This window comes from Anopheles funestus, chromosome 2RL, assembly GCF_943734845.2.
Source record: "Anopheles funestus chromosome 2RL, idAnoFuneDA-416_04, whole genome shotgun sequence".
Lineage (NCBI taxonomy): Eukaryota > Metazoa > Arthropoda > Insecta > Diptera > Culicidae > Anopheles > Anopheles funestus.
In genome coordinates this window covers 98,470,381-98,494,888 of record NC_064598.1, presented here as the reverse complement: position 1 = coordinate 98,494,888, position 24,508 = coordinate 98,470,381, and the positions used below count along the sequence as shown (strand labels likewise).

The following is a 24,508-nucleotide window of genomic DNA, read 5'->3' as shown; positions in this document are numbered from 1 at the left end:
TCCAGTTCTACGCACATACGCTACACCCATTTACCCATCGTGTCGGAGGGGGGAGGCGATCATCCCAACGGCAGAGCGGGTTGAGACTATTACTGCATTCAGGTGATTCTGAACTCCCCGTACTTCTTCCTTCCATACCTTTTGCATTTCCGCACGCGGAGGTGCAAAACACAGCAAACAGTTTTGCTTCAGGAATGCCCACTCACTGCTCTCGCCATACGGTATATACACGGCTTCCCCGGTTTCGGTTTCTAGCGATCGTAGCGATAATGATAATGTGGAGCAGGCCAGCATGCCGGCTTTTGAGAGTAGGTTCTAGCCGTTGCACACAAACGAACGGGTGCAATATGCAACAGAACGCACCTCGACGGTACAGTCGTGCAGTAGCGCAGGAGACCCGATACTATCAGCAGATCAATATTTGTTCGACTTGACTGCACCACCCGATTCTAAAACGGGGCCAAGACTCGGTTGTGCTTTACCTTCATGTACCCCACAGTAGTTCACCTTTCGCCAGTGTGCCACTGGAATAAAGCGCTTATTTGCGTTCTCAAACGAACAATTAGTAGTGGGCAAACGTTCCCGGTTTGCTGCTTCTTCACCAAACAAGAAACACGCAGCGGGTCATTACTTTCTTGCTCGTTTTCCCCCTTATTGGTAGATCCAAAACGCTGTCTTCTCTGCTTCCACGCTCCCTTCTGGGTGTGTAATTTGTGCAGCTTCTTTCCCAAAAGCACGACAGACCGAAACTAAAACGAATTCAATGCGAATTATTAAATATTTACATCACGTTCAATCGATCGATCTTTCCACTCACCACCATCCAGCGTATCGCACCATCACAACAAAAACAAACACACCCAGGGAATATCACTAATAAATCTTTCAGATGAGTTAATTTTGTTCAGCCGCCGGACATCTTGTCGCCACACAGCACAAAACGGGCCCTCAATCGAAGGAAGTCGATCGCATTTTCTTTTTTCCCTACCTTGTACAATTAATAAGCTACCCTGCGCCACTCCTTATGGAATGGAAGAAGAAAAGGCCAATCAGTGAAAGAACCGGAAGCAAATATACAAAATAATCCCTAGCGGCCATTTCCTAGAGAATAGGTAAGAGAGTTGGAGCAGGGATTTATATAAATCGATAGTGTAATTAATAACGCAATGGAAACGCGACACGGTCCAGAGGCACGAGTGACTCCCGAAGGACCTGGACACGAATGGCTGGTGCAGGAAGAAGATGTGCTGAAACGTAAACGTTCGTTCGGGTCAAAGTCAACTACCGCTTACCTTCAATGACATTCCAATTTCGCTGATCCGATTTGCCGAGCGTGGACGAGAAGCTTTTTTCCCGTCTCGCTGCTGTGTTTTCCACCGGTTACGTTGGTGGATCGATTCAATTTTCCACCGAACCGGAAGGGAACACAACCCGACAGACAGGCGGATGATGATTGCCGTCTGTACCGAGTGGAAGGACGAAATCTTCCGTCCACCGGGAGACGATGCGTTTCTATCGTTGTTTTATGTTTCAACACTCTTTCTACAAAAGACCACTTTTTGTACCGCCGCGGAAAAACTTCAATCGAAACGACTGCTTTCACAACATTCGTGCACACTTTACGCCACCCCGTGGATGATATTTAATTAAGCAAACACAACACAACGCACACTTCCTCACCAACCCACTGAGCACATTCCAAACACCATTAAACCGGGTATAAATACATCAATTGACCGATACGAAATTACGCACATTTACTCGAACTATAAACGTATTGTTTTTTTCTCCTGATTTCCTAGATAACAATGCTTTTTGTGAGCTCTAGCTGTCTAAGGGGCAATTAAACGCGGAAAACTTGTACACTAAGTACGCGGGACGCTGCTGCAACGGAAGCAGAATGTTAAACGACACGGAAAAAAGGATATGAAAAAGTGGCCCTTTCTGACGCTCCCTACAACATACGAATGAGTAACGATTAATTCTATCAGTATATGCCTTAATTATGGCAACCAACAGGGATGATCGCACAACTGCGAAGATCAACTGCAACTTTTCAAATCGAATTGATCTATTTTTTCCTTTTGCTTCAGCGATGTTTCACCACACTCAACTTCTTCTGGTCGATTTCACACAAATAACAGATCAAATGACAGCCTCAAACTAGGCCACCCTTTTTGCACTCGATTGCACTGCAACTCCCTGTGGCTGCTGATGATGGTTTGGCGTATCCTACAAAGAGAAACAGAGAGAAAAAAATACAGAACACAGATATAAAACAACATCAAGTACACGCGCACGTACAGTAGTGATACAACACGTTCTAGGGTTAGTGATTTCGAGACGCTGTGTGCAAAACGTGGTAATACCACAGCGCCCAACATCCCTCATCCCAACTACTACGCGCATATCCGCAAATGCAATCTATCCGTACGCCGGGTCTGGTCGCTTCGTTACATCACACACGCAACACACGGGGAAGGAATATTGCAAAACTTTAGCTAAACTACAATTATATAAACTTTTCCTCTTCCAGCATCGTTTATCTGTTTCGCTCGTGCGCCCACACCCGAACATGAGAACCATGGGTGTGTGTAGGGTTTTTCCGAGTTAGTTTTTGTATGTGCGACTAGCTGCGTCTTCATACGAACCGCCCGTTTAGAGTGTATCGCTATCATGCGGCAAAAGCACAGAAGGAAAGTTTTCGAGCATGACATGAGAAGCATTATGGTCTATAAATACAACCAAATTTTCCTCCCGCAAACAACTCCCTTATTTTGTTCCGATCTCGAGCACGACGTGATCGGCGAATAATGATGGCGCTAGGTTATATCGATTAGCAGCAGAAGCAGCAGCAGTGATGGCTCTATGATCATTGATCACCTACGAGTGTTTGTGGGATATTTTTGGAAGTATGTGCTCTGCTATCTCCAGGCCGATGGGACGGAAAGTTTCAATCGAATAAGAACTATTAGACGGTTAACTTTTGTTAATTTGATTTAGAAAAGATTTAATCCAATTCCACCCCACACGCACGTGCTCAGTGTGGTGGAACAATTTTCGCAAACTTCATTTGTACTTCGTCCTACAATTGTAACACTTTGTGAAGCTATATTACATATCCAACTTCCAACGAATGATTGGCCCATCTCAACCTCACTTAAGGATGCATGCGCCGAATAGGGTAGGAAAAACTTTAGCACCCGAAAAAAGGCGCCCCCCTTCCGTCACATACGTCCGTCAAGCAGTCGTAGGATGGAAGGCAGAGCCCAATGAAATAGGTCAGAATTTGCTATTACGGTAATTCGCAACGTAAACGCCAAACCAGGCACGTGCACCTGACGCCAAATGGAAAAGCATCGCGACGTGGTCGTATAATGTGTCTGACTTGAGTTCTACCTCCCCGGGAAGCTACTGCCAACCCGCCCGCGAGTGTTATTACAGACAAATGGTGAAAGTTTACAGCCGACTACAGCCGTGGCACGACAGACAAACCGTCGTCAAAGCGTTCGCGTCGGTTACGGTGTATATTGTTTTCGAATTTCCTAATTTGCATTCACACACAAGTACTACACCGGGTACAGAAGTGTTGCCAAGTTTCACACCAAGCGCCACCAATTTTGTCGTGGTAAGGGGGAACACCTCTCCAGTTTTCTTCCCCCCGGAAGTGCATGTACACATGTACATCAGCTTTTTCCAAGCGTCCTTCCTTCAAAGCGGGCGGAAGGATGTGGAGTATGGAAGGACATTGAAATACCGTGCAGTTTCTAAATGTGCTCCAACTCTGGCAAGCTTTTCCGGACGTGACGCGAATGATTGAGCACTCGACGGGAGCTTCGCCTTCAAGGTCGGAGGGACGGAAGAGGGAGTTGAGTACGACTGGATAAACCAGGGTCTCGTAGGAACGGTACAGTTGCTACAGAAATCGTTTGCTGATATCACTTAGCTAACCACTCCATGCTCCAGTACGACATCGCATACCGATGCAAATAACTATCCGGACCTACTACCCGAACTCTACACACATCCCGTGTAGCACGGGTGAGCTCATAAAAGCTCGATTCTACCATCGTTTGCAAATGCAGACGAACTTTGAACTGCAGCCCTTTCTGTGGTTTTGCAGTCGGAATGATGGCGGTATAATAGATTTGCATTTTCCACCGCTAACTTTTGCGACAAAGTTCTTCAGATGGAAGGGTGGTAGTTCCAATGATAACCTAAACGGCTTCGTTTTCCTCGACACATACACACTCACGCATAGCGGAAAACCTGCTCCTTTCAGCGAGGTGTGGAACGATGGTGCAAATTTTAGCACCATTCAGCACGCCCATCTACAAACCGGTGGAAACAAATCAACCTTCAACTTCAATCCCTCGCTGCATCCTGTGTCACTGCTCAGCCACATTCAGCAAGTCAATGGCAATGTTTGACATTCGAAGGCATTAACGGTGACTTAATAGCTGTTAGTAGGGTGGTAGTTGCATGCCCATCTATGGAACCCGGGTGCCACACGGCTGTTCATGCATTGCTGTTGTTGCCCGTGACTTCAAAGTGCTAATTATTGATTCCATCCACCACCGAATGGGTACCGAAACTGTGGCACATCAACATCATCCTGCCTGACGGCTTGATACTTTATCGATCCAACGAAATGGGCCGCTGCAGCTAAGGAACCGTTGTCTTCGGCGCGTAGGGTTAAAGGGGCGGGAGGTTTTTCACTGAAGCGCTACAACCTTTCAACGTTTCGCTAATGGACACACGGTGCTAAAACCAAAAGTTCCCGAAGTGTTTAGCGATACCCACCCAACTCGCTTAGGGAAGGGGACCTGTTAAGGAGATAATCGTAGTCTATCAAATAATTTGTTTGCTAATAATTGAGCTCGATTATGACTAGTTGTGAAGTTGGCGCCAAAACACCATCGTTTAGTGCGGTGCCCATTTAAATCGTGTTTGGGAAACACATTAGGTGATCCGTAATTAAGACGGACTAGTATGAGAGCCATCTTGCTATTTTAGTTCGTCGTTTAGTGCTTTATTTTTCCATAACACTAGGCTCTCATGGAAAGTTATGGCAAGGTGTTATCTGTTCGATTATTACCTCTCTGTTAGTTACATATGCTACGTTACACAAATACACTATCATAAAGCAATGCGAAATTAAAAATTCAAATAAGTGAATTTCATTATTTCCCTCGTATCTGTATACGGAATACGCATTCAACACATTGCTATCTGTATGTAAGAACACAAATGATCCCCAACGGTGGTTAAGACATTAAAAAAAGGAAAAGAGAGAAAGTAGCAGCACACCTGTTGCAAGGTTATTTGCACCAAAAGAAGAACATTCATTGTATGCATCAATCCAATATCCATAGTACGATCAGCTTACCTAATGATGATGATCTTCCGATTTAGAATTACTGGATTTAACGCAACAAATAACACACTATACCTTTCGAAATAGATAATGTACCAATAGAAACGATGTAAATGAAATATCAACTAATTAATTATGTTTGAAATTTTCAAAAACGCACGCACGCCATTTTTTCCCCATCCGTCACCACGCCACTATCAGAACACACTGATTGAACCTATTCAAATGAAGCTTATCGTACGCTGGTCCACACGACACGACAACACTATCACATCAATCTTTCGTCCCAGCAGCACCAGATGCGCTGTATTAGAACTGGTTCCCCGAGATGGAATACGTCACACCGATACACAGGTAAAGATCAATGGCGGAAGATCGATTGATCAATGATGGCGTCGTTCCGCATTGTCAACGATGGTTTGTTCTAATTTCGTCACCCTGAGGGGACAACTGAACAACTTGGATTTTCTTTTTTTTTGTAAAAAAGTGTCGCTTCCCACGTGCAGCTGCAGCTGATCGATTCTATCCCGTTCTGGATCGCACGCGACGAACGATTGATCGCGTTTGTTTGAAGATCCCGCTCACACACCCACACACGGACGCACGAGTACACCGTCTGTGCATATAGTTTTCGTTCCACAGTGGATCACGATTCGCACGCGACTGCGAGCGCGTCTGGGATCGGAAATATAAACATCATTAAACCAATTCAACCACACTACCGCTGGGAGGCCGTCGCCGCCAAACCAAACGGTAACTGTCAGGCGGTGGAAAATCCACTTCCACTTCTTCTCGGCCGGTGTAACACATGGCCGTATCGAGTAAGACCCAGGGACAGGGGGAAGCGCACATAGGGTTTGGGGAATGCGGTAGAAACGCACCACCTCAGACACGGGTGTATTACCCGGCGATCGCACATCACTACCATTGTTGCTTCCCTTTTGGCCGTGAGGGGGGAAGGCACACGCCACATAGCCCACCGCACGCGCTCACTTTTCCCTCATTCGCTTCGCTAGCATCTCCCGCCACCGCCTTTTTCGTGTCGATTTTCTTCGAGCTCAATCCGAGCGAAGATGCACCCTGCAAAGAGCGTACCACCACTTGCACCTGATACGGCAGGCAAGTTGAATACAAACACACGCACACACAGACCCTTGGTTCCTTACGCGTAACCCAAGGCCAACGGAACAAGTCAAGAGCATACCCAAAACATCCCACCGGTGGTGGAACGGATGAAAGCAAATCACGCTTTAAAACGTTTCAATAGCTTGCCTTCTTACACTGTCAGGAACTCGCTAACCTGGACGGAACCGCAATCGAACGAGAAGAGTGTCCGATATCTTGTAACGAGCGAGCGTAAAAAAAAATGCAACCGGCTACATATTCACCGCTCTTAGATAACCGAGCGAACCCGGTACACGTTCCAACCACTAACCACAAACAACCGGTATCGTCGGAATGTGCTCTCCCAAACAGGTAATCATCTCACCTAGTTTATTCAATAGTTGCACTTCTTCTTTGGCAACAAAAAAGACAAACGAGAGTAACACTTTGTCGACAGGTTCAAACCAGCCGAACCGGATGATGGGAAAATGGCCACTGTCAGGTGTGATGAAGCGACAGAACAAATTGACGGTCACCCGGAATATGATAACGGACCTGGGAGACTGGCTAATGGCTCGGTACTGATGTTCGTTTTGAGGAAAGATAAGAATTTCTCCTCCGTTTTTTATACACGATTGCAATAAAACGCTTCCGTCTGAAGGTTTCCCGCGATAAGACAGAACAAGAGACATCTGGTAGTTGAATTTGTTTGCTAGTTTTTTTAAAGACTCCAACTAGACATCAAGGACCCCGGATGCGCCTCAGCAACTCGGGAAAGAATCAATGAAATGCGTGATCGTCTTTAATTGACGATCATTATCAAGAAGGATCAAGAAAAGACTACAAGAAATACATGTACTCTTAGTATCGGGATATGTTTAAAAATTGATGGACACGTGTAAGCCCCAAATTAATCATGACTTCAAGTACAGTACAGAATCAAGAAGCGATAGACAACCTTTTATATCTACGCAATATTGCTTGATCTTTCAAGACATCCTGCTAGACTTGAGCTAACGACCCCATCGTTAGTTAACCCATTTACCTAATACATTACGAATCTATTCAAATATTCGCAAATAGCTCTACGTACTTCAACGTTTTCAGCTCTTCAAACCACCATGCGGTGAGACTTTCTTCGGACTCACTTTATCGATAACGCGCTAATGCCCCTCCCGAATGGCAATCCCAATCAGATGTTAAAAATCTCACCGCAAGCAACGAAAACAAAACTTTCGGTTGACTATTACCGAGAGCATTAAACTTTTCCTTTTGTTTTCTAACATTAACCACTGTCTGTATGCGTTTTTCATGCTGCTTCGTCTTCTTCGAGCTGTCGGTTCCGCGGAACTGCAGTACAACCGACTTTCGGAGGTCGTCATGTATGCGAGGGAACGCGCGCACGCTGCTTGCTTCACGTGCTGGCCGCGAAAGCAACCTGTGTTATCGGCCTGGCCTGATGTATATACAAGCCGCATGTGCGTGATTCAATTTGAATCGCCAGCAACCCCGCGAAGAAAACTTTCCCCATTCGGCAAGGGGCAGAGCAGCGCGTCCATTTGGGTATGGCCACATCGAACGGTGCTTTCGTACACCTGTCCGGTTTTGTTCGGCAGGTCCCATTGTGTCATGACAGCACGAGTAGCATGAGTTATGAGAAGGAGACCAGGAAGGCATGTAGTAAAAGCGTTCGCCAGCGAGTCCATGGTCATGGTTGTTTTGCTTGCCACACACAACACCGCATTGGAGAACATGGTGTTCCGTCGCTGTCTAACCAATAAAACCGTAATCAACAAAACGCTTTATCTTTGCATCCAAATCGATCTGCTGGTATGGGGAAATTGGAGTTGTGTTGTCGTTGACTAAAACTACTCCCACCCACAAAACCCCATTGGGCCATTTCCGACAGAAGAAGGACGTGTCCGGACCGATGTGAAGAAAATGGGAAAAAAGAACTTCGGACGTAACTGGAGCCGGGGTGCGTAAAAGCCCATCGTCATCGTTCTATACACGACCGGTGGTTGTCCCTTCCTTTGCGTGTTTCATTCTCTGTTTTCGCTTTGCGTTTGTCGCTGTTTCTGACATTCGCTTTCAGCTACTTCCGGCCAGGCAAGCGACTCCGTACCTTCTCGAGATCGGGCTCTTGGCTGGTTTGTGTGTGCGTGCCATTAGAAGGGAAGATAAATGGACAACCGCAACGAATCGGAACTCCACGTGTGTTAGGATAATGTTTACGTAACCGATTGGCGACAACGATATCCTTCTATTTATAACCCTTATCCGGTTGGCTTTCGCACCATACAGCTAATGGAAAGTGAATATGCGTTAGAAATTCCATTGTTTACGTTTAGCGAAAGGGATACGCTACAACTTCCACCGTGTGCGTAGGAAAAGCTTTTCCTGCGAGGAAAAAGCTCACAATAGGATTAACAGCTCACTCTGAAGGATGCGGAATAGTACCTTGAAATCCTTTCTGCTTACAAAATCCTCCATGCTAGTCTAGACATTTTCACAATTTTACCTTGACACTCACATTATTTACATTCCGATGCAAACACACTTTCTGGGACGGAACGCGAGTTTCCTTACGAAGCTTTGATGCATCCTTTCGCCGGTGCTTTTCCGAAGCCCCCACGATTTTCCACCTGTTCCGCGCGCACTACCAAAAAAGCTTTGAAATGACAACAACCAAACGAACTTCTTCCAAAACACTTTATCGCAAAAGTATGGAAAATGTTGTCTCTTTATTTTCACAACTTAGCATTATATTACGCAAATGCAAATGTAATGCAAAATTCTACCACAGAGCTTTGTTTATCGCGATACAAAATATCGTGTGCTATCATTTTTTAAAAAATCAAGCAAATTTTTCCCGATCAAGAAAATCATGACAGACGCACAGCTGTCAAAAGCGCCGCTGTCAAACCGCTTTCACGCACATTTTTTCTTTCATTCTTTCTTTCGCCGCCATTTGTCAATCCTTGTTGTCGGTTCAGAAAACCTCTGACAAAAAGTAAGATTTTTACGGTGTAAAATAGCTTCTACGCGAAGAAAATACGCTCAAAACGATTGTTAACTTGTTCTGTCTTCCGTAGCAAACAAAAATGGAGAACGATGCTGGAGAGTTCGTCGATTTGTACTGCCCCCGCAAATGGTAAGTTTCTCGGATGAGCTCCGATCTAGGCTGCGATAGAGCTGTAGTGTACGCACGTAAACACGTGTCGAAAAGTGTACAACTGGACGGCTAGAGTCGAGGCGAAATTTACACCCGATTTTACTGTTATCCTGCGCCCCAGAAAATATCAGTGGTTGTGTTGGTTGAACATGGATAACTGTGCTGAATCAACTGCTCGGCAGAATGGATTTTGTTTACGTTCCTAACCTCACTTTTTTCTTCTATCGCATCTGCAGCTCATCGAGCAACCGCATCATTCACGCTAAGGATCATGCCTCCATCCAGATCAACATCGTCGATGTAGACCCGGAGACTGGCCGCATGCTGGACACGTCCAAGGTGTACGCTATCTGCGGTGAGATCCGTCGTATGGGTGAATCGGATGACTGCATCGTTCGTCTGGCCAAAAAGGACGGTCTACTGTCTAAGTAAGCAACAACAAGTGCTCATAATTTCAGCACAGAAGAAAAGCGTACTAACAAGCTTCTTCTATTCTTTCAGGAACTATTAAATACATTTACTTTGTATTTTGTGGGGCATGTGAATAAAATTCCGTAAACATCCTTAACTTTGTCCGGTGCATGAGTGCTTCTATTCTTACGGCGCGATGAGAAATGTGAAAGAAATGTTGTATTCGTAAAGGGCAAAAGTTTTTGCCTTAAATTTCATCAGATTAAGGAATAAGGAATAAATTTGTTTTCCTATTCGGTTTTGCAGAAAAATACATAAAATCGATCATTTTAACGTTTAATTCCATGAAGTTCAACGGTGTTGCAAGCGAAAGGATATCTGTTCAACTGATATCCTTTCACTTTTTCAAATTTAGCATTATTCTCATATTCATTTTTTGTCATTAACGTCGTCATAACTTTTTGATTCTCCCAATAGTTTTGCTAGCGATATGTTATTTATGCTCAATTTGTGCACGTATTCGTAACTGTATTGGTGTCATAATGGCTCAATTACTGGGATATGCGTAAAGAATAAACAAAATATAATTGAATTTTAAATTTCGCACACATTTCGTCCGCGACATTAAAACCATCCATTTTCAAAGAAAATCTTCCATAATTTAGAAAATTTCCATTAGCTTCAAATATCGCCTCTCGTAATTTTGCCAAATACGAAATGTTGATCAACATACCAGCGCAATGACAAAGAATGACAGCTAGCACACGCACACTGCGATGAGTTTGCTTAAATTAACCCTTGAAGATGCATCGGATGTAATGCAACAATCGTTAATGTTTTACCTATTTTACCATTCTGTGCACGTTCCGTCGCATGTGTGCGTGTCAGCTCGTAATGATCTTAGGTAAATGCACGAAAAAGCATAAGTACGCACAAAAGTGATTGACGCGCTGTGCATTCATCTCGTTGTTAGTGGTGCGGGCAAAAAAAATTACGCTTTCGGCTAAAAAACAGTAGTGACGCGGGCGAACGTTGTGCGCGTGTTATCGGTGCCGACACAACAGTGTACATAATTTCGAAACACGATGGAATCTTCATCCGTAATTGTGCTAGACTCGGATTCGGATGATGGGGTGAGCATAATGTCAACACTTTTTTCGATAGTTTCGCTACGGATAGGATATATGACGGCGAGCGCGAAAAAAAACTCACACACAGAACCAATTTAGCGCGCCTACTGTCGATTGGCGACGTTTTGCTGCCAAGTGACAGCATGCGTGATAAACATGTAATTAAAAATTGTTTTGTTTGTCGCATTAATTTTAGGTAATAATGGAAAATCCCTCCAACCGTGTAGGCGGTAAAAGAAAGGCAACACAATCTCCGCACACCACACACACCGGCACGCAGCTAAATGGTACGAGTAGCAATGTTCCGTCCGCTTCCGGAGGAGCACAGGATCCACAACGGAAACGCATCAAACCGATTACGATCGCATCGAATCTATCGGATAAGCGATGGACAGAAGGAGTAACACCACCACCACATAACAATAACAACAATAATCAACCGATTATTAGTAGTGAAAACTTCGCGCCAATCACTTATTCGGAGGACTGGGAACAGGAGATGAAGCAATACCAGCAGAAACTAGCCGGTGCAGGTGGAGACCGGCGGGAACGTTCCTTATCCGTGCAGGCAACAGCGACGGTGACCACTGCTATCAGTAGTCGCAGCAGCACCACAACGAGCGATGAGTCAGATCCAAACAGCAGCAGTGCAGACACGCCCGGACCTGTAGATACAAGTTTTTCCGCATCGGATAAACCAAGAACTCCAGCTTCCGAGACTATCGACAAAAATCCAATCGGAAAAGAATTTCAAGACTTGCTAGACGCTTGCCGTAATGCGGACAGTTCGAAGGAAATGGAATTGCTGATAAATAAAAAGCTGATCCGCTACTATGAGATCGTCCATCCGGACTACGTAAATTCCAGAAGCTTCAAAAAAGCAGTCGTAGAAGCAACGGCCGGTATACGGGCACGGCCAAAGCTGGTGTTTCTCAAGCTAGGCAACATCGTGGAGGAACTTAATGCACGGCGAAAGTCGCGTGCCGTTGCACCGCCCGAAGAGGAGCAAGACAATCCTGTCCCGGCGCAAGACAATCCCGTTCCGGCGCAAGACAATTCGACCGGTAATGCTAAAAAAGATCGACAAATCTCGCGACTGAACAAAGCCCTGTACGTTCTTATGAAACGCATCCACCAGATGGAAGAGGCGGAGGTCGATTTTAGCCATGAGACAAACTCCACCTATCTTATGGCCGAACGTTACAAGAAGCGAGCGTTCGAGATTTACGAAAAGCTGTGCGACATCACGGGCGAGAGTAAAAATGCTCAGCGATTGGTGCGGAAACCGATCCAATTCCAAGGTACTCAGTACGCGGAGTTCAATCGAACCTTGTCGCTGTTTGTTAACCGTACGAACACGTTCCCGAACTTCCGCGATGTGTTAAAGTGTTTGGAGCACTGCAATATAAAGCACGACTACGGCTTACGATCGGAACGTATGAATCGGATTGCACACGATGCGTTCATTAAGGTGGGCAAACAGTTGCAGAAACGGCGTAAAACTGACCTATATGAAACCGTGATGTACCATGCGGGGGAGCAGAAGGATCCGGCTACCATCGATCCTAAGTTGCGCGAGAAGCTTGAGGAGAATGGGAGACACTATGGCAAAGTGAATAGCATTATCGATAAGTAAGTTGTAGGATTGGTTGATCTTTAATTGAAGGCCCCTCTATAATGGAAATTTATGATTGATACATTCTTTTTCAGATATGCCGAGAAAGAGCTAAATTTACGCGAAGAAGGTCACGAAAAGACGGACAAAAGTAAAACATCTGCTGAACATAACAATGAAACAATGCCATCCAGTAGCAAACAAAGCGCTACAGCAACAAGTTCGGACGTCACCGGTCCGAATGAAGGGACAACTGTAACCGAGCTAGAACTTAGCGATGACGACGACGACGACGACGACGAGGACGAGGACGAGGACGACGATGAGGATGAGGACGTTGAATCTACTACGAAAGAAAACGTTCGACCAGACTCGTTCGAGGATGTGATCATATCCGACGACGATGAGCTGATCGTGCTAGACTCGTAGCATTCACCAAAAAGTTTCCTTTTGTCTTAGTTTCAAGTTTTTTAATCGCTCGGGTCTCTCATACGCCTCGGAGTAATGGACCTGGTCCTAATCTAACCGTTCCGACAGTGGCGAGCGCTGTTGCGCTGTATCAGTGCACTAGACTCGTCAAAGCTTCCGCTATGCTGATCACAGAAAAAAGAAGAGGGGAAAAGAGTCCCTGAGCGTTTGTAGGAGGTTTGTGGCCGGCAGTTTACAACGACTGACGGCTGTAGACACCTTTGCAGCTGGCCATGATCGCGGAACGGTTATTGTGAGTGATAGTAAGTTAACCATTAAGTTGATTTCGTCCGATCTCGTACACGGGCAGATATTTGTCAAGCGACTGAAATACAAAAGCTTTTCCAAAACGTAGCGTATATATAGTAGCTGTCGATCGTTTTCGGACACTTCGCGCGTCATGATAATTGGCTGCAGTTTTTAAAAAGCGTTTTTTTTTTTCAAGTCAAATAACGAGGTGTTCGAAAATGAATGTTCACCCTGCAATTAAATTTTTCTTTAAAATTTAACATCATTTTTAATCTTTTTGCTTGCGTTAGTGCGTGGAAAGGAAGGTAGAAGAAACGATACGTTTGCAATACTGATAAATTGTCATAGCGATATGCGCTTCGGAGCAGCGTTGAATAGTGCAAGAAGTGTAAAAAAACATGTTCCGAAATTGAACGACAGCTACTGTATATGATTGTATATACGGAACAGTAACGGGGAAACCACGGGGTATTAGTAGGGTTTCTGGCAATCGACGGTGCCATTCTATGTACAGCGGGTGAAGAATAAGCTGTGGAATAAACATCCATGTGACGGAAAATATTTTTCAACGGAACATAACACATTTTGTGCATAAACATATTCCCTTTCTGGTTGCGAATTTCTTGGAGCAGAAAAGAGTTTTTACTAACTTGAACTGAACAGACTGAGTAATTCGCGTGAGTACGCAAAGTAACTATTTATTGAAGAATTGCACAATATATAATTGTTTTTTTCTAGGACTAATTCTGCTGGCTGCCAACACCCTCCAAGATGGCGTTCGTGATGGTGTAATCAATGGAAGCGAGATTTTCTACAATATCAAAGTGATCCAAATCTGGCAGCACGTTCAAATCACTCTTCAGCCCAAACGACTTCAGCCGATCGTTCATCTTTGATGACATCTCACGAAACACGTCACTATCGTGCTGTGCAACGTACACGTGAAACTTTAATCCACTCGATCGCAGATGATCGTAACTGGCGAACAGGGGTGATAGTCGCTTGGCATTAGCATCGTTAATCCCGAGTAGATTGTCCCTGTTAACGCTTTTCGTGTACCGTAGTTCCTGCACATTGTACACGCCTGAGATGAGGTATACATCCTTCAGAAGATTAAGTTCCTCCCCGACGGCACTTTGAAAAGCTTTGTCCAGCATACTGGCGATCAAGTGAGCTCCTGCGGAATGTCCAGCAATTGAAACGTGCCTTAAAAGAGATATTCCACCAGTGAAGTATTAGCAGACATGCGGGCGTTTTATACAATCTCACACACAATCACTTACTTGACACCGTTTTCTGTGGCATAATTTAACACAAACTCTCCAGCGACCTTAATCTGGCGTACTAACTCTTCCAGTGTTATTTCTGGACACAGTTCATAACCCACGATCATCACTCTTACACCTCGTTCTACGAGTGGTTTTGCTGGATAGGCGGACGTTTCCTTCTCCAGCTGTTGCCAGTATCCGCCGTGGATGTATACGAACAACGGTGCATCAACTGGCAGATTGTCGCCGTAAATGTCCACATTGTCCCGATCGCCGCTACCATACGGTACGTCCAGTGTCGTTTCAAAAATATCCTTGTTCTTGTCAGTCTCTATAGCAAAGAACGTAGAATATAATCTCGAGTTCACAGACGGGTGGACGTTTCCCTTGATTTACCATTTTTTACAAACTGAACATGATAGTCGATCACTTCCGCTGGTGTGGGAAAGCGGACGCTCCAAGCAGAAGGGGAATACTGCTTCTCCCAGATTGCCAGCGTACTTTCCGAGGGTGGTCCTTGGCCGTCCATATCTACCGTGCAGCCCAACTTACCGGTACGATTCCGTATGTATCGTGAGAGTTTATTATACCAAAGCGTAACGTGTGCCGGTGGTGAACTTTCCGCTGCCTCAACCGTCAATCGCAACTGATGATGATTAGCGACGAGAGCAAAGCACACGACAAATACCGCCCAACCGATGACCGATCTGTACGTTATCAGTTCACCACTGGCCGACGTAATGATTTGTTTAGCCATGTTTTGGAGAGTGTTTGATTTTGGTTCCGTTTTTTTTTTTGCTTGCTTCTTTGCTTTGCTCGGCCTCCTGCCTTTCCTGCGCAGGTATCGTCTGCTCTATCGAAGGGCGGTACCCGGGTAAACAGATCCTATTACTTCTGTTTATGATGACTAACAGCAAAAGCGAACCGGGCCCAACAGAAGCCTTACGTGCGCTTTCTCAGCGTGATCTTACGTGTAACGACAATCGACACTACGTGCAAACGAACGGTTCCGGTGAACTGAAACCAATTGTCTACACATTCGATGCCTTAATGTCCGGGTATTGATCTAATGCGTGTAAAGTAGTGTTATCATAGGTTGAGAAAAGTGATAACTACTATCTTACGCTTCAATTCATTTCGATTGAGTATTTAAATGAGATAAGTTCGATTGATTCGTGAGCGAATTTCGAGTGGCAGAAGGAATTGATTAAAATTTATTTTAATATCGAACATTAGTTACTGTGCAATTTGCAATATTTGGATGAGTAACTTTATTTTAATTACAATTAGTAAAAACGTGGTTTTGTCTCACGATCCTTTGAAGCACGTGGTCGTGATAAGAACAAGCGTGCTGACATGTTTATGTATGTCGAAGCGCGCCAACTCTTTGGCGTCCACGTTCAATAGCTTGGTGATTGTGTACAACTTATATTATAATAAAATCATCCATACTCGGGTTTATACTTTTTAAAATGATATAACTCTTTCCAAATACTTTAAATACTTTAGGTAGTACCTGCCCATGTGTCTTCTAAACCTCTCACGATCGAGCGCCGTCGTCTGTCAATACATTATTTTGAAATCATATTTCTTTTAGTTATGCATTATTGCAAAACTTATAAAAAAACCGAATTAATCAAACTCAATGTTAAAAAAAGAAAATTAAAAATCCCGTAACACATTTAAGGGATCGATGTAACACCACCCTCAAATCATATGTTTGTACGATAGCACCAATACATTTACACTTTGTTTACAACCCTTATTCGATAGCATTGCACCCTCAAATCACCTTCAATTTCAAGTCAGCTTGAACAAACATCAATGTGAGTTGAATGTTTCACTTTGTATACGAATTCTGCATCATTTGACCGTAGCTGGAGTAGTGAAACTGACACTGAAAACATTCCTCTCGCACACATTGATACGTGCGCTGTCATTCATTACCTCGCAAATACAATTCACGCAACCGGGTTGTGTATGAATGGAATATGTGTCCTGTAGTTTCATAACCAGTCCACGTTTTCATCATCTGGACAATGCGGAAATGTGTCGAGATAAGGTAGTGGAGTCAGTTACCTAGTGTTCCATCGCGTAAAAATTGCCTATTCATCCCTATCAGCATCAGCTGACAACTCACAGTGTATTGCAGTCGTACGCATTGTGTACCGAGATGGCGAAAGTGACCGGAACGGTTTTAGTGAAATCCTTGGTCAGGTCACTGGTCACTGGGGAGCGAAATATCCTACGACTCAACGCAATCTCTGGTGTACGCCGATCACACCACAAAGCGCACGATCTGGTCGAGGAGCATGATCGACAGCATGACGTAAGTTGAGACGGGGGAACAAAGTACGAAGTGATCAAAGTTCAGCAGAATCATAAATCAACCTAAATACTGTCGTCTTTTCTTCAGGTGGAAGAAGTACGCATTCCCGTTCCGTACGGTGAGATTGCCGGCAAATGGTGGGGACCTCGGAATGTACGACCCGTCGTGACACTTCACGGTTGGCAGGATAATGCGGGTACCTTCGATCGGCTAATACCGTTACTGCCGAAGCACATGAGCTTTCTGTCATTGGATTTACCCGGCCATGGTCTATCGTCCCGCATTCCCGATGGTATGACGTACCACACGCTCGACAACACGTTCGCACTGTTTCACGTTATGCGCGAATATCACTGGAAGAAGCTTTCGCTTATGGGTCACTCGATGGGTTCAATTCTGAGCTTCCTGTTTGCGGCTACCTTTCCCGATAAGGTCGACCTGTACATTGGGATCGATGCCCTCAAACCGCACATTGCCGATGCGTCCAAATTTCCCGGCCGGTTGGAGAAACGGATTCCTCAGGCACTGCTAGCCGATATACGCAATCGGGAAAAATCGGAACCACCATCCTATCCGTACGAGGAACTAATCGAACGGCTTCATCTCGGCACGAATAAATCGGTTTCCCGCGAGGCAGCTCCATTTCTGCTGTATCGAAATACGCGCAAATCTACACTCCATCCGGACCGGTACTACTTTACGCGAGACAGCCGGCTAAAGTACGGCGTTGGACTCGGGTGGGATCAGGCGATTAATTTGGAGTTTGCCAAACGGGTCGTTTTGCCGTATCTCTTCATCAAGGCAAAACATTCCCCATACTACGAGGATAGAAAGTACTTCGATCAGTTTGTCGATGTGGTTAAGCAAAACAATCCACAGTTTGAGCTGGAGTTTGTCGACAGTACGCATCATTTGCATCTGACGGAGCCGGAAAAGGTGGCCCCTATCATTAATCGCTTTTTGCAGAAACACTGGAAGGAGGAGAGAATGTGAAGAATAACTCCCGAAGGGGATAAAACTTTTATTTATTTTTTATTTTTTGCGAATAAACTGAGGCGCCAATAAATAATGCTTCGTACTGGCGTTCCATCACAAACTTTACTACCTCGTCAGAAAAAATTGCAAATGTGTATTAAATTTGTTTAGAAAAAATTATCAAATTAAAATAAAGAAATTTCCTCCACCTGTAAGATTGTTTTTTTTTCGCTACACCTATATAAGTTTTATAAAAAAAAATCCTCCGAACACACAACAATCAAAATGATTTCGTTCACTTCTTTTCAACCCTTTCTATTGACCCGATTATTCACACGATAAGACCTTGTTTTTAGTGTACCATTTACAGTTCAGCGCGTACGCTTTTGCTTGCCATCGCACACGCATCGCAAGGGCCCTCATTATCAATCGTATCCAAACGTGAAACGGCAGCAGACACACAGAAACCATCGTACCGCACTAAGGTGCATGCTTCCTAGCTCTGTGTGACGGAAAACGACCATAATATGTCTGCGCGAAAGGCAGGTCTAGAGTCGAATCATACCGCGGGACAGGATGACGAAAGCAGTCTGCGAGCTATAAGCAGTGTGGAGCATCATCCATTGATACGATTCATCGAGCTGCAGGATAAACAGAACAATGTAAGTTGCTTTTCGAAAGGTGCTTGAGCAGGTTTTTCTGAGAGCCAATTTTGATCCCCCCGTTGCAGGTGACGGAAGTGGAAATTCCCGTCCCATACGGAAAGATCGCCGGCAAGTGGTTCGGACCGAAAAATGTACGCCCGATTCTGTGCCTGCATGGATGGCTCGATAATAGTGGCACATTCGATCGGTTGATACCGCTGCTGCCGGAAGATGTAAGCTTCCTATCGATCGATCTACCCGGTCACGGTTACTCGTCCCGCATACCGGACGGTATGTCCTACTACGTAATGGATTGCGTTCCGCTCATCCTAGGCATTATGCGCGAGTACGGCTGGGCCAAGGTATCGCTGATGGCACATTCCATGGGTGCAACCATATGTTTCATCTTTGCCGCACTGTTTCCCGACAAGGTCGATCTACTGATCGGGCTCGATGCGTTGAAACCGCTCAGCTTCTATGCCGATCGGTTCCCGCAGCGTGTGAGCAAGCAGGTGCTGAAGTTCATACAGGCTGATATAAGAAATCAGGAAAAATCTGAACCACCGTCCTACACGTACGAGGAAATGATCGACAGATTGTACGAAGGAACCGCTGCTTCAGTGTCGCGGGAAACCTGTCCCTATTTGCTGCAGCGCAACATAAAACCATCGCGCAAGTTCCCCGGGAAGTATTACTTCGATCGGGACAATCGGATGAAGTACAACGTCATACCGGGTTGGTCGGACAGTGTTAATGTGGAGCTGGCGAAACGTATTACGGCACCGTTTCTGACGGTGAAAGCGATAGACTCACCGTACCCGGGGTCGAAAGAAGGGTTCGAACAAACCGTAACCATCCTGAAGGAATCCAACCCAAAGTATGAAGTAGTGTACGTACCTGGTTCCCATCATGTACACCTGACCGAGCCGGAAAATGTCGTACCAGTGTTGGTGGACTTTCTGCGAAAATATTGGCACAAAGAGATGGACGTAGTTAGTAAGCTATAAAGAGGCAAAGGGAAACGCCAAAAAGTGGAAGGAACCAGGTGTACGGGGTGTATTTATTAAGTGGGTATTGTATGAAATATAAGACCATGTTTCGCATTGAAAAAGGCAACAAAAAACCCTTCAGCTTTTGAAAGAGAATTATTCGGTCCCTTAAATCCCTAATCAGCGCCGTTTGGCGTAAGTGTGTGCGTGACAGTGAGGCGTGGAAGCTGTTCGCGTCAGACGCTTGTGTTGTTTGATACCAAAGTTCGTCTGCGTAGTCATATCAATGGCATGAGTGTGCATAAATCTGCCGCGATAAGATGCTGATAAAGTGCGATTTATACTCGAATCGTTGCGTTTGTTTGGTTGTTTCGGTGCGTTGCAATTGTTGCCCAATCGAAGGGCTAATTTGTGGACACGAAGCTCAATAACAGTGACCTTCCACCTGCCGTACAATGGACGTGTTGGACACGCAACCCATAGAAACGCTCGTTGAGCGGCACGATCGCAAACATGGCGTAAGTAGCTTGGGAATATTGCAACCAGCAGCTGTGTTTCAAAGTCGTTCAAAATACTATGGTGTCCTCCTTGCAGGTACAGGAAGTCCGCATCCCGGTGCCTTTTGGTGAATTGGCCGGTAAGTGGTGGGGCCCACGAAACGTTCGACCGATCGTGTGTCTGCATGGATGGCAAGATAATGCCGGTTCGTTTGACACCCTGATCCCGCTGCTTCCGTCCCACATGAGCTTTCTTGCACTGGATCTACCGGGACACGGCTATTCGTCGCGAATTCCGGACGGTATGTCCTACCAACCGATGAACGTCTTCTATCTGCTCAACTTCGTAATGAACGAGTATGGCTGGAAAAAGATCTCGCTCATGAGCCACTCGATGGGTTCGGTACTGCACTATCCGTACGCAGGCATCTTCCCTTCCCGTGTCGATTTTCTGATCTCGATCGATGCACTGAAGCCACAAATCTTTCGCCCAGAAGTGCTTGTTTCGATGCTGAGTGATCTTACGCCCGAATTCCTGAAGGCGGATCTGAGGAATCAAGAGAAATCGGAACCACCATCCTACACATACGAGGAAACCGTTAATCGGCTTTACGAAGGTGCAGTGAATTCAATCACGCGCGAATCTTGTCCATTTCTGCTGCAGCGCAACCTCCGCAAATCAACCAAATTTCCCGAAAAGTACTATTTTGCACGGGACAGCCGGTTAAAGTATGGGCTAGGGTTTCTCTGGTCACAGGACGTTAACAAACGGTTGGCGCAAAATCTGACGATGCCGTTTCTGTTTATCAAAGCGACCGAATCACCATACTGGGAGCGGAAGCAGTACTACGATGAGGTGATCGAAATACTGGAGCGTAACAATTCACGGTTCGAGTTACGATATGTGGAAGGGACGCACCATGTGCATCTGTCGCATCCGGAGCGAGTTGCACCAGTGGTGACGGATTTTTTGAATCGCTACTGGCAGAAGGATGAAGATGTTGCGAGCAAGCTGTAGATGCATTTTTGCAATGGAAGTTTTGCAATCGTTGGTTTGGGGTATCTTTGTTATGATTAGTTAATAAACAATGCCAACGACGGGAAAGTTGGTTAAGGTGGTTCTTATTACCTATAAGTTCATATTGCCTGTTCTTCAAACTAGAATAGTCACAAGAACAACATCATGATGACCACAAAGACGTAAGGAAGTAGTTACTTTCTTGCTGATCATAGTCTAAACTCCAAGGACTCCAAGAACAACATCATGATGACCACAAAGACGTAAGGAAGTAGTTACTTTCTTGCTGATCATAGTCTAAACTTCCAGGACTCTAAGGGAATCGCATTTTATAATGTAGAAGTCACTAGAAATACCAAAGCTACCATTTGTACAATGGCCTCAGTTTTACTGAGTAGTCTATCAGCTTCGATAGGCATAGACATAGACAGAGTAGCTCCTATTATTATACGGAGTCCTTCTCTTATTGTACCAAAATATAATCAACGTGATGCGAAACAAGTTTTGCTATTGAATTTGCATACAACTTCGCCTAGACGTCTAAACATTAACCATTGGCTGGCATTAGTCCCAAGGTCATGGTTCATTGGATAACCAATCGAATTAAGTCGAAGCGAATAGCTCGAAAAAAGATTTATGTAATGAACATTTCTTCCAAACGCAAATGTTTTAAAACGGTAAGGAAAATCACCAATAATAAGATCTTCGTGACGAGTTTTACCCAGAGAGGGAGATTCCGATGAGATGGCGGTGGGGGATCTTTCTGGGTTCGTGGTTTTATCTAACGCGTTGTAAGTTAATACAATCGACTAGTCTTGTATTGTCATCACCACAGCCACGATCGCGACGGTACGATCGATATTCGCTTCACTCCCTACTGCTTCTGGGTGCAAAAGATCAACCTTGAACGGTGAGATGTAAACGGTTGTTCCATTTAAACATCCACCCCATCAAAGATAGTGCATTTTGGGATCCAAAAGCCGTTAGAAGCACTCGGTACTCGGTCGACCGTACCGAGAACAGTGGCAGAACCGCGCGGTCGGTAGTTGGTTCAGTACTCAATCAGATACACCACACACAGCAAGTAGCAGCACTCGTTTGCAGCATTCTTCATGGCAGAGGCAAAACGACACATGGTACAGCAGAATGACGAATTGCACGGTGTAAGTAGATGGTTTAAATTTAATCCAAACGAGCAGCATAAACGTAAGCAAATTAAACATGTTTTAAGGTTCACGAAGTATGCATACGGCTACCCTTTGGTGATGTAACCGGCAAATGGTGGGGACCACGAGATCTTCGACCGATCGTATGTCTACATGGTTGGATGGATAATGGCGGTTCGTTCGATCGTTTGATTCCCTTGCTCCCGCACGACATCAGCTTTCTCGCCATCGAGTTTCCCGGCCATGGCCGATCGGCACACCTGCCGGCGGGTGTGGCGTACAACGCGCTGGACACATTGCGCCTTTTGCTCTACCTGATGCAACATTACGGCTGGACGCGCATTTCGCTAATGAGTCACTCGATCGGTGCGGTGATGAGTTACGTGTTTGCCGGCGTTTTCCCCGATCGGGTCGATCTGCTCGTGTCGTTCGATCTGCTAAAACCCTTCATACTCGATCCGGATATGTTGCTGTTTCTGCTGTCCGATTCACTGCCAAAGACGCTCGACTACGACACAACGGCCAGGAAGGAAGAGAAACTGTTTCACTACGACGATTACGTTGAGCATATGCACGCGGGATTTCACGAGTCGATTAGTCGCGATGCTTGCCATTACTTGCTCTACCGTACGCTGGAACCATCGGCCGAAGGAACGGGTCTGTACCGCCGGTTAACCGATCGTCGCATACGGCACAATCATGGGTTGGTATGGTCACACGATTTAAATTTGGAAATGGCGCGCAGAATTCGGGTACCGTTTCTATACCTGAAAACGACCGAAACTCCCCTGTTCGAGGATCCACAGTATCATCAGGAAACGATCGATGTGCTTACGGCTAGCAATCCACTGTTTGAGCATACGCTAGTGGAGGGTAAACACCACGTGCATCTGTCCCATCCGGAGCGTGTGGCACCGTTGGTGAGGAGCTTTTTACAAAAACACTGGAACAGGGATAAATACATGATGTGCAAACTGTGACGAGCAAAAGTGTTTAAAAAGTGACCTTTTCAATAGTAATGGAGGGTTGTGTTTTATGTGAACCATTGTCGTTGCGAGTGCGAAGGTGAATATTTATCGATTTATGGGGGCATGTTTGGGGTCTCTCTCGTTGCACGGTCGGGTAAAACTTAAGTGATGAAATATCGTCAATATAATTTTACAATACAACAAATGGTCCTTGAGCTTGTTTTCGTTATAAACTCACGGCTACTAGTAACACTGTCCTATCAATTACTTACAGTAAAAATATTATTTCCGATATTTCTGATTGAATGTTTAATTGACTTACCCGGGTAAAAAAAACTTTATACACAGGACACTTTACACAATACTGCTTTTACACATTCACATTTATCTTCCACTTTCGCACTTGAATGCGCTTTTGCACATTTAAAACACCACACTTGCCTACAATGGCAACATATTTTAATACACGAATTCACACTTTAAGCAATAAACTCCTTGAGAAATGAACATCACTTTTTGGCACTATAAAATAAGCCGAAGCTAGCACGGAGGTTAACACTACACGTTTATGGCATGGTTTTACGAAAAAAAAACTCGTTGCCAAAATGCACTGCACAATTTGTGTTAATTGTGTCACGCATTGTGAACTAATTATGAATTTGCTTACTTCCACACAAAAGATAAATGAAACTGCGGTGATCACCATGATGCCATTTTTCTTTCACTGGCATCCTTCTTTCACTTACACTTACTAATACATGAGTATCCCGAGAGCATACGCTGACACAAACCAAGCCGACGCTGCTCAGAATTTGAACACGTGCCAAACAAATCTTCATTGTTTAGCAAAATAACAACGCACTAATTGATATAACAAACATCCTTTTTATGGAATATGATCCTCGAGGACACCATTTTTTGACACCAAACAAAAAAAAACAACTGTTGCCAAATGTTCTAAGCACCGAAAGTTTTCTTCATATCCGTAATGTATCACTGCCCGATCGCTACTGATCGCAATTTCTCCTTTTCTCATTAGCATTATCTCTTCTGCTTCGTTATCACGACACACCACGACAACACTAATTGACGAAGCCGCCCGATCTTGTCTCTCGCTCACACTTC

At 44.9% G+C, this 24,508-nt stretch overlaps 8 protein-coding genes across 15 annotated transcripts in view; 6 read left to right on the top strand and 2 right to left on the bottom strand.

The window, feature by feature from the left end:
• The window catches only part of LOC125763523 (ankyrin repeat domain-containing protein 29), a 356,565-nt gene that overhangs the window by 170,278 nt on the left and 161,779 nt on the right, over positions 1-24,508 (bottom strand). Inside the window, exons 1-3 of one of the 7 annotated variants that reach the window (XM_049426794.1) lie at positions 9,015-9,326; positions 5,390-5,446; positions 1,293-2,232 (exon numbers count right to left, since the gene is read on the bottom strand). In XM_049426794.1, the coding sequence (XP_049282751.1) occupies positions 1,293-1,304 (12 nt within the window). In that variant the 5' untranslated portion in view covers positions 1,305-2,232; positions 5,390-5,446; positions 9,015-9,326. The other 6 variants (XM_049426796.1, XM_049426795.1, XM_049426792.1 and 3 more) reach the window with 6 other exon arrangements.
• LOC125763617 (40S ribosomal protein S21) lies at positions 9,395-10,224 on the top strand. 2 transcript variants are annotated; one of them, XM_049426968.1, is made up of 4 exons: positions 9,396-9,494; positions 9,577-9,635; positions 9,893-10,084; positions 10,158-10,224. In XM_049426968.1, exons 2-4 carry the CDS (start codon positions 9,586-9,588, stop codon positions 10,165-10,167), a joined length of 252 nt encoding a protein of 83 aa, XP_049282925.1. In that variant the 5' UTR covers positions 9,396-9,494; positions 9,577-9,585; the 3' UTR covers positions 10,168-10,224. The 2 variants fall into 2 exon arrangements, with proteins under 2 accessions (XP_049282926.1, XP_049282925.1); XM_049426969.1 differs by lacking the exon at positions 10,158-10,224 and having other exon boundaries at positions 9,395-9,494; positions 9,893-10,088.
• Positions 10,951-14,092, top strand: LOC125763438 (daxx-like protein). The gene is made up of 3 exons (XM_049426644.1): positions 10,951-11,200; positions 11,394-12,829; positions 12,908-14,092. The coding sequence occupies exons 1-3, from the start codon at positions 11,153-11,155 to the stop codon at positions 13,239-13,241; spliced, it is 1,818 nt and encodes a 605-aa protein (XP_049282601.1). The 5' UTR covers positions 10,951-11,152; the 3' UTR covers positions 13,242-14,092.
• On the bottom strand, positions 14,208-15,989 carry LOC125763502 (kynurenine formamidase). The gene is made up of 3 exons (XM_049426762.1): positions 15,194-15,989; positions 14,813-15,128; positions 14,208-14,735 (listed from the first exon to the last, which is right to left on the bottom strand). Exons 1-3 carry the CDS (start codon positions 15,552-15,554, stop codon positions 14,270-14,272), a joined length of 1,143 nt encoding a protein of 380 aa, XP_049282719.1. The 5' UTR covers positions 15,555-15,989; the 3' UTR covers positions 14,208-14,269.
• On the top strand, positions 14,979-19,760 carry LOC125763510 (probable serine hydrolase). Its single transcript, XM_049426775.1, has 3 exons — positions 14,979-15,083; positions 18,458-18,763; positions 18,832-19,760. Exons 2-3 carry the CDS (start codon positions 18,629-18,631, stop codon positions 19,750-19,752), a joined length of 1,056 nt encoding a protein of 351 aa, XP_049282732.1. The 5' UTR covers positions 14,979-15,083; positions 18,458-18,628; the 3' UTR covers positions 19,753-19,760.
• LOC125763509 (probable serine hydrolase) lies at positions 16,218-18,316 on the top strand. The gene is made up of 2 exons (XM_049426774.1): positions 16,218-17,126; positions 17,214-18,316. Exons 1-2 carry the CDS (start codon positions 16,971-16,973, stop codon positions 18,117-18,119), a joined length of 1,062 nt encoding a protein of 353 aa, XP_049282731.1. The 5' UTR covers positions 16,218-16,970; the 3' UTR covers positions 18,120-18,316.
• On the top strand, positions 20,141-21,371 carry LOC125763524 (probable serine hydrolase). Its single transcript, XM_049426797.1, has 2 exons — positions 20,141-20,252; positions 20,329-21,371. The coding sequence occupies exons 1-2, from the start codon at positions 20,190-20,192 to the stop codon at positions 21,247-21,249; spliced, it is 984 nt and encodes a 327-aa protein (XP_049282754.1). The 5' UTR covers positions 20,141-20,189; the 3' UTR covers positions 21,250-21,371.
• LOC125763531 (probable serine hydrolase) lies at positions 21,478-23,886 on the top strand. Its single transcript, XM_049426809.1, has 2 exons — positions 21,478-22,412; positions 22,481-23,886. Exons 1-2 carry the CDS (start codon positions 22,362-22,364, stop codon positions 23,393-23,395), a joined length of 966 nt encoding a protein of 321 aa, XP_049282766.1. The 5' UTR covers positions 21,478-22,361; the 3' UTR covers positions 23,396-23,886.

What these genes read in the sequence shown, in the direction of transcription:
- LOC125763617 (XM_049426968.1), top strand. Translation starts at nt 9,586, where the DNA reads ATGGAGAACGATGCTGGAGAGTTCGTCGATTTGTACTGCCCCCGCAAA. An exon ending in TTGTACTGCCCCCGCAAATG is followed by an intron (nt 9,636 to 9,892) that starts GTAAGTTTCTCG and finishes TCGCATCTGCAG; the next exon opens with CTCATCGAGCAACCGCATCA.
- LOC125763438 (XM_049426644.1), top strand. Translation starts at nt 11,153, where the DNA reads ATGGAATCTTCATCCGTAATTGTGCTAGACTCGGATTCGGATGATGGG. An exon ending in ACTCGGATTCGGATGATGGG is followed by an intron (nt 11,201 to 11,393) that starts GTGAGCATAATG and finishes CATTAATTTTAG; the next exon opens with GTAATAATGGAAAATCCCTC. An exon ending in GTGAATAGCATTATCGATAA is followed by an intron (nt 12,830 to 12,907) that starts GTAAGTTGTAGG and finishes ATTCTTTTTCAG; the next exon opens with ATATGCCGAGAAAGAGCTAA.
- LOC125763502 (XM_049426762.1), bottom strand. Translation starts at nt 15,554, where the DNA reads ATGGCTAAACAAATCATTACGTCGGCCAGTGGTGAACTGATAACGTAC. An exon ending in TGTTCAGTTTGTAAAAAATG is followed by an intron (nt 15,129 to 15,193) that starts GTAAATCAAGGG and finishes TCTTTGCTATAG; the next exon opens with AGACTGACAAGAACAAGGAT. An exon ending in GCCACAGAAAACGGTGTCAA is followed by an intron (nt 14,736 to 14,812) that starts GTAAGTGATTGT and finishes ATCTCTTTTAAG; the next exon opens with GCACGTTTCAATTGCTGGAC.
- LOC125763509 (XM_049426774.1), top strand. Translation starts at nt 16,971, where the DNA reads ATGGCGAAAGTGACCGGAACGGTTTTAGTGAAATCCTTGGTCAGGTCA. An exon ending in AGCATGATCGACAGCATGAC is followed by an intron (nt 17,127 to 17,213) that starts GTAAGTTGAGAC and finishes TCTTTTCTTCAG; the next exon opens with GTGGAAGAAGTACGCATTCC.
- LOC125763510 (XM_049426775.1), top strand. Translation starts at nt 18,629, where the DNA reads ATGTCTGCGCGAAAGGCAGGTCTAGAGTCGAATCATACCGCGGGACAG. An exon ending in TGCAGGATAAACAGAACAAT is followed by an intron (nt 18,764 to 18,831) that starts GTAAGTTGCTTT and finishes CCCCCGTTGCAG; the next exon opens with GTGACGGAAGTGGAAATTCC.
- LOC125763524 (XM_049426797.1), top strand. Translation starts at nt 20,190, where the DNA reads ATGGACGTGTTGGACACGCAACCCATAGAAACGCTCGTTGAGCGGCAC. An exon ending in GGCACGATCGCAAACATGGC is followed by an intron (nt 20,253 to 20,328) that starts GTAAGTAGCTTG and finishes TCCTCCTTGCAG; the next exon opens with GTACAGGAAGTCCGCATCCC.
- LOC125763531 (XM_049426809.1), top strand. Translation starts at nt 22,362, where the DNA reads ATGGCAGAGGCAAAACGACACATGGTACAGCAGAATGACGAATTGCAC. An exon ending in AGAATGACGAATTGCACGGT is followed by an intron (nt 22,413 to 22,480) that starts GTAAGTAGATGG and finishes ACATGTTTTAAG; the next exon opens with GTTCACGAAGTATGCATACG.